We start from the raw sequence: 7,500 nt of genomic DNA, 5'->3' as shown, positions 1-7,500 counted from the left end.
CGAGATAACCCCGGGAGATAACCATTCTTGCAAGACGTCACACGTATCTCGAATGTTGACAACGTTTTGTCAACGCTCCTAACATAGGCCAATCATATTTTGTGTTGTGAGAGCAACGCATAATTCCTGTAATTCAAACTCTCTGGTTTAGGTTAGACTACGAGTAGTCCAACTTTCGCTTAGTCCGTCGTGCGTGACGTGAAAGAAAACCGCGAGATAAAAATAGCCATGCGACCATTTTTTTCTCGCGGTTTTCTTTTGCGTCACGCACGACGGACTAAGCGAAAGAGGGACTACTCGTAGTCTAGCTTAGGTGGTAAAGTAGTCCCTCCTTTCGTGCGCGTCTCGCCCCAAGATTTCACGCAGCCATTTTATGTTAGCGGTTTATTTACGGTCTCGCTCGACGAGCTAAGCGACAGATGGACTACTCGTAGTCTATGAATCTGCTCAATCAATTTTTAAATTGTTAAAAATTATGTCAGCCTCACATGACTGCCGTGTTTCAGAGGGTGATAAAGAAACCACTGCAGCCGAACTTGAGAGTTTGTGCTTTTCTTCACAGGTAGACTATTGCAAAAAACCGCACCACTACAACAGAAGATACGGAAAAATGAAACAGCTAGGGTTTTTATATTTTGATTTGCCACACAAACAAGAAAACAGAATTACAGTATAATGATTAATTAATTACGATGATATCCTTAAGGTGGCTCAGAACAGTTTCCAGCACCTATATTTTGATGGGTCGTTATAACCACTCTTTATCACTTGATGCTACAATCATGGTTAAAAAACTGCCCAATCATTGGTGAACACGTTGTTGTCATTTTCGTGACACCGTAGGTTACCATAGCAACAGTATGCCCTGCTAAAAACACCCTTAATTACAGCTTTAGGGGCTTATAATTTAAAAACGGCAAGGTAAATTTTTTATGTATTTTTTATGTATTTTTGATAAGAATGATAAGACGCAACTTTTGGCAAAGTTTAAACAACTCTGTACACAGGGTTCAGAGCCACCTCAAATTTTCAAAACTTTAAGATTGTTCTGAACCCTACGTAAAGAAGTTTTTTTAAACTAGGCTTCGATTTGGGCTGTATTGTTTTTCAACGAGGTTATTTTTGTAAGCCTCATTTGCATAGAGGTGATGCCGTGTATGATAATCTCAAGTTGTTGTTGCTGTAAAATATATCTCATACTTCGTCAACATCAAGCTCAAAAACAGGACCATGTCCACCAAGGACAACTGAACGGAGGTCAATACCACTCGATACAGGAAGACAGTGTCCAGTGCATTATGGGTGCAAACAGCATCTCTGGTTTCTTATGTTCCATTTGGTTTAGCAGTTGCAGTTATTGTTATTATTAGTGCAGGGACGGATCCAGGATTTTTCTTAGGAGGGCCGGGGTGCACCACTAAGGAATGGCGTAACTGACTGGCGAGGTAAACAAATTTTAAAAGCGAAAACGAAGAAGGAAGCTGCATCTCGCGGGGGGGGGGGGTGCGAACCCCCTGCACTCTCCCCCTAGATTCGCCCATGTAGTGGACTGGTTACACCACTCTTTACCTCGCTGAGAATGTAACATGTTCTCTCACCTTGTTAAACTCACCTCTTAACCCATTTCTGTACTGTTGGAAGATGGAGGAAGTGAGACAGGCAGTGAAGGACGCGATCAGAAGATCGTGGTGTTCGAGTTAACCGAGCAAGTCATCTATTTGTCAAGCAAGCAGAATTAGTTGCCGTAACAAAGCGAACTAACCTCAATCAGACCAGGGGGGCGTTTCTCGAAAGTCACGGAAACTTTTCGGGCCCGCAAAGCCAGTCTTAGTTAAAATCACGTAGAATAGAATCGTAAAATCACGAATATCGGTTAATAATTCAGATTCTCTACGGGTCACGCAAAACCTTCAGGTCACTAGTCACGAAGAATAATTTCCTCAATTCACTTTTCACGGAAAATAAAATCAGCTAATCACGCATCACGAGAATACCCCTATACCACACTAGCCGGCCTTTGTGAATAAAACGGCATCCGTAATCATAAGGTTTGAGATTTTGCCACAGCTTTCCGGGTGTGGAAACTTTTCGGGACCTTCGAGAAACGGGCCCCAGGCTTCTTTGGGTCGTGGCCAGACACTGGAAAGACTAATGTTGTGTTCACACTCGGTACCCGAACACTGGTGCCCGGGCACCAGCACGCACCAGCACAAAATAGTGTTGCCTTCAGATACTGGGTACTCCCAGTACCCAAGTAACCAAGCAACGATTTCCGAAGAAACCTGAAGCGGCTCTCCCGAACACTCCCGAATTTGACCTGAACGTTATCGCCAAGTCAGTTAATATTTCCGATCTCCCGAAGATTGACGAAGAACACCCGAAGTCTTAATCACACAAGTTTTGCTCTTGATGCTGCAGCATTCTCTCAAAATTAAGGATCAGTATAACATTAGTGCTTTCAGAATTTCCAAATATTGTTCTATAGGCCTCTTGAGTTAAACTATACTAATTTTTGAGTCGCAGGTAAGAAAGTAAGTTGCAAATGTTTTCGGAATACAATTGCAGTCGTCGCAACGAGTTTACATTTTGTTTTACTGTAGCGCAGGCCTCGGGCAGATCGCATTGGATGACAGAGACTGGGATCACACGCGGATATAAAGAGAGCACTCTTCTCCTGATGGCAATTCTAGTGGTGATCTTAGCCATTAGAGACTGAGATATATAACAGGAGGTATCATGCCGACGTCGAGAAAAGCATAAGGTATCGTTGTAGTTACGTAGGCAACTTACAGTCATCTTGGTTTGATATGGTAGCAAAAGAAGGCCCAACAGGTCTTTGCAAGACCTTTATACATTCTATAAACTTTGTGACGGCCACAAATGTTACAGAACACAAGAAATTTAGTCTAATAAGCTACGAAGTGCATGTAGACGTGCGCTTTTCTCGATCTTTTACATAGCTAATGAGTTGGTGGCAATGTGTCGACAGTGTCGTCTCTATATCAATCCAAGATGGCGTCCAGTATCAAACCGCTGGAAGGTGGATGATTTTATGTCACTTTGCTTCGTTGAAATGCTTTCCTGAGTCAGTTATATCACACCTAACCTTCTTTTGATTTCGATATATTTTTCCATATTACGGGTGGACTTACGTGGTAATTAACTAAAAAAGGCTAGAATTCAAAAGCGAAAGAATTCATAAACGAAAAAATTCATAGACGGTTGTCTAGATTCAAGACGAGCTACGCGAATTTGCTGTTTTAAAATCGTATGCAAGGTCGACTTTCTTGAATTTTCGGCTTGAATATTAATGTGCAAGAATCTGTCTCCCTTTATTGGGTGCCTGGGAGGTTATTAGAAGAAGGTATCAAGAAATTAAATCCATCAATGTGCTTTTTTGATGCTTTTGGTCATGCAAACAGGAAGTTGCATGTCCGCGAACGGGCTGACTGTATTTTCCGAAACGAAATGAAGTAAGCCCGCAAACGGGGGTTCCCCCGATTCCAAGAATTTCGCTCCGTGACACGGTCGCTACAGCAAGTATATATACCTCTTCAGAGTTTGTGAACCTTGCTTGTAAGCGAATAATCACATTTGAATCTGTTAATCAGTTATAACATCAGAAGCATTTATAGTATATCGTTTTCCCACAGACGCTCTGGCGTGATTTCCTATAATCTTTCAGTCTTAAAACCTGGGACAAGAAAAATCTTATCCCTGAAACTATAAAAGTCCCTATCAAAATCATCTAGTTTTCTTTTCTACCTCAAAGGAAAATTCCTGCACTTGGGAACTATTTGGCACAGTACCATGACTTCCAACTTGTACCCTTTTTAAACTTCATTTCAGATCTTCGGCTAGTAAGTGGCATTTCTTCTACTTTGAATTCTAAACTTTGACTGCTTGGTTAAGATAAAACCATTGAAATATCATAAATTAGAAACCTTTTACCAGGTGAGATGTGTTCTGAAACACTTTTCAAAAATTATCTTATCATTGTTTTGTCTGTCTTTAATACCACACTATAAAATGCTGCAGAATTTTCCCTTACCAGCGTAAGATCAGTGAATTTCTAGTTCTGTGTACGTATTCTATCAAATACTGTACCAGCTACGACGAAAGAAACAGGTTAGCTACTTAGCTACTTGCCTGACGATCCAAAAAGTACAAAACACACACAACCCTACAAAAAGATCACGCTCGTTTTCAGCGCTTAACTCCGGTTTGCGTGGCATGGTGTGGCTAAGAAAAACATTGCAACTACCGGCCTGGATGGGATGGCTAACACATCACATGTTCAGCTCCGAAACATCCTGTCAGTAAAACAGTCCTATTAATATTAATTTATGTTAATTTAAGGTCTGCATTCATAATTCACTATCTACAAATTGAACAATTTCACAGCATTGAAACAGATCAAACTTGTTCATGGCGACAAACGAAGTCAGGACTGAGAAAGAAAGAGATTTCACAGACTCCGCACCGGCTGGTGAAGGAACACTGGCTTTTGACGACATCACCTTGCAAGGTGAGAGAGTAGACAAACAAAGCACATCATTTAATTACGCGTGGGTCTGTTTGTTTTCTTGCCATAACCATTGTGTCCACTTGTAGCAATAGCAGAGGTGTACAAGAATGAAGGAAATGATGCATTTAGAAGAGAGGAATTCAGCAACGCCATAGCATTTTACTCGGAAGGAATTAAGGTGAACTGCAGGGATGACGAGCTTAACGCCAAACTGTACCACAACAGATCAATGGCTCATTTCTATTCGGGTAAGACCACGTTCTATGTATAATTCCTTGATTTTACCACTGAGTAAATATGTCACTCTTCCATTGTATTATTCTACCGGACTTGTAACTATAAAACTTTGCCTCCTTAAAGGAGCGCAGTCACGGTTTGCGCATATTGAAAAGTTTAGCCTCAATTTTTCAAATTCGTCGTTTGTAATCCGTGTTAATCTTCTCCATCCATAGCCATCCTTGTTCCCTTATGGTTTATCATTATCTCTTTGGTGTTTTTCTATCTTATTTAACCGTAATTTTTAGGTTTCCTACCATTTAAAGGTAATTTTGTTTGTGGCCAAAATAACTCAAAATATTGTGACTGAGCTCCTTTGATTTTTCAAGGGAATTATCAAGATTCACTAGATGACGCAAAAGCCGCCACGGAGCTGCAGCCAACTTACATCAAAGCCATAGCAAGAGGTAAGGGTTTCATCTCTTTGTAATCTAACTTTGTTGTTCCTGTCCATACAGTTCACTGTTTAGGTAATTTTGTTCTTTCAGGCTATCAAAAATGCCTGCATAAAAAAGTCTACATTTGGTAATTTTTTCGCTGGTAGTTTAGAGTCGGAAAACGGTGATGAGCGGGCGAGTTCGTTGACCTCCGACATAAGACAGCATTTGAGAGCCAAATACGTATTCAGTGAAACCTGTATGAAACGGACACCCTTGGGACCCTCACTAGTGTCCGCTTACTGTAATACAGGGTGTCCTCTCTAAGCAGGTTCTAATATATTGTGCAATAATAGTTAATTATTAACCCTTTGTAGCTCAGTGTAACACAGTGTGAGATCACAGATTGCTCATAGCACAATGTCCAGTCAGTCAATGCATCAATCTGAAGTAATCTACTTAGCTTTAAAACGACATCGCTGAACAATGTTAAAGAAGTCTGTGCTGAGCTTTCAAAAGTAAAAAGCCCTTGAAGTGTCCGCTTATTGCAGGTTTTGTGCAACAAAATGGCTTTATATCGGTGTCCGCGCACGCTTAACAGAGGTGTCCGCTCAATGCAGGTTTTTTTTTTTTTTTACAGTAAATGTAGGAAGAAAATTTAGGGACTTAAGCTGGTATCCACTTAATAGAGGGTGTCCGCTTAATATGGGATCCGCTTAATACAGGTTTCACTGTGTTACAGGTGTTTGAACTAAGCTTTATGTTTGCACACACTAAGCGTCACGTTGCGGGGACGTGAAGCGGGGACATGCCTGTTCGTGTGTACGTATAGAACGCGTGTTACAGGGACAGTACAAGCTGGTGTACACAAAGCACACGTTGGTTCATTTCTACGTTGTAGCGAAGACAGTTTGCAAGAGGAGTACACACAATGGCTTCATGATGCACGAATCAGCAAACCAGCTGAATTTCATTTAACGTACTCTATTTCTTTTTTTGACAGGAACGAGTGCCTGTGTGAAGCTACTCCTTTACAAAGAGGCTATCACCTGGTGTGATAAAGGATTGGCTGTATCCACAATCTACACTCTCTAGACCCCGGCGCGGGGACGCGGGGGGGGGGGTACTCCCATATACAAAAAAAAAACGGGGGTCCTCGTCGTACCTTTTAGGGGGTAAAAAGAGCGGTTCTGGTACCTCTCAGGGTTTTCAGCCTCAAAAGGTCCACAGCGGGAGCCTTTTATTGCCGAAAAAAAATATGAGAGGAGATAATGTTTTGTTGATAAGTTAATAAAGATGGTGAATTTTAAGCTCGGTAATGAAATGTGAAGGTGAATTAATCAACGTGTCATGCTGATTAATTCACCTTCGCATTTCATTACCGAGCTTAAAATTCACCATCTTTATTAACTTATCACTACTCACGATGACTTCGATAGCGTTGATCCTAGCAGTATGCAGGACACCTGTCATATATGAACTCGGTTAAATGATTTTGCTCTCCATGAGTTCTCGTAGCTCAGTGGATAGAGCGCCCACCCGGTGTTCGGGAGGTCATGGCTTCGATTCCTGTCGGGGACGCAGAATTTCTCTTTGTCCCACGCTCGTGTCATGTTGATTAATTCACCTTCACATAATGTTTTGTTTTAGAATTGGTATCTATTAGGCATGAAAAAAAAATTCAAGCCAAGCCCACAAAACAGGATTTTGGTACCTCTTAGGGGTTCTTTTGAAAATTTTCGACGAGCACTCCACTCCTTTTTATATGGGAGTCTCACGGGCGCTAGATATCAATAAAAGTGATATTCGGCTGAATTTGAGAGATCAGAAGTTACGTATAGTGAAGCGTGATTTAAACCTGGGCTTAAACAACCCTAAAAAGTTTTTCTCTGCTTGTTTTTTTTTGTTAATCCTAATTTTCACTGGATTTTGAGGAGACCTTAACACCGCATTTCCTTTTGAGCCCTTTCCATAACATTTACTTATGAGACATGTTTCCTCTCCCTCCCATTCAATCGTATCTAGAGGTCGGGAGCGAGATAAAATCAAGTGGCGCGAGGGGTGTTCTGGGAACGGACTCGACTGGGTTGTCTCTAACCGGATGTAAATTCGTAAAGCTTGGTTAAAAAGGCAAATGTTTTTACATGAATTAACGAGAAAAGTTGGAAAATAGACGTGAAGCTTTGTGCAAGCCACACTTAACTGAAAGAAGATTGACAAGAAAAACAAAGAGTTGTTAGAGTTGAGGGCCAAGTCTGTTGATGGATTAAAGCAAAAGGACCTAAATGATTTGAACAAGTCACAAATGCAGAGGCTGAA

The 7,500-nt window shown here is 41.2% G+C and overlaps 2 protein-coding genes across 4 annotated transcripts in view; both read left to right on the top strand.

Annotated features, from left to right (window-relative positions):
* The window catches only part of LOC145502638 (uncharacterized), a 14,026-nt gene extending 13,683 nt beyond the window's left edge, over positions 1-343 (top strand). For both annotated transcript variants that reach the window (XM_081481976.1, XM_081481977.1), the window contains one exon: positions 1-343. This exon is cut by the window's left edge and continues 1,835 nt beyond it. The gene's annotated coding sequence lies outside the window, so the exon portion shown is untranslated.
* Positions 344-2,008: 1,665 nt separating this feature from the next.
* The window catches only part of LOC145460127 (uncharacterized), a 9,652-nt gene continuing 4,160 nt past the window's right edge, over positions 2,009-7,500 (top strand). Inside the window, exons 1-6 of one of the 2 annotated variants that reach the window (XM_081444857.1) lie at positions 2,009-2,761; positions 4,405-4,528; positions 4,615-4,776; positions 5,134-5,211; positions 6,185-6,252; positions 7,394-7,500. The exon at positions 7,394-7,500 is cut by the window's right edge and continues 7 nt beyond it. In XM_081444857.1, coding sequence (XP_081300983.1) covers positions 4,429-4,528; positions 4,615-4,776; positions 5,134-5,211; positions 6,185-6,252; positions 7,394-7,500 — 515 coding nt within the window. In that variant the 5' untranslated portion in view covers positions 2,009-2,761; positions 4,405-4,428. Of the gene's footprint in view, positions 2,762-4,131; positions 4,529-4,614; positions 4,777-5,133; positions 5,212-6,184; positions 6,253-7,393 lie in introns of those variants that run through there. The other variant, XM_081444858.1, reaches the window with a different exon arrangement.

The sequence above is a fragment of the Orbicella franksi genome, chromosome 11, assembly GCF_964199315.1.
Source record: "Orbicella franksi chromosome 11, jaOrbFran1.1, whole genome shotgun sequence".
Classification (NCBI taxonomy): domain Eukaryota; kingdom Metazoa; phylum Cnidaria; class Anthozoa; order Scleractinia; family Merulinidae; genus Orbicella; species Orbicella franksi.
The sequence above is the reverse complement of the archived record's forward strand: the minus strand, read 5'-3'. Positions and strand labels throughout refer to the sequence as shown.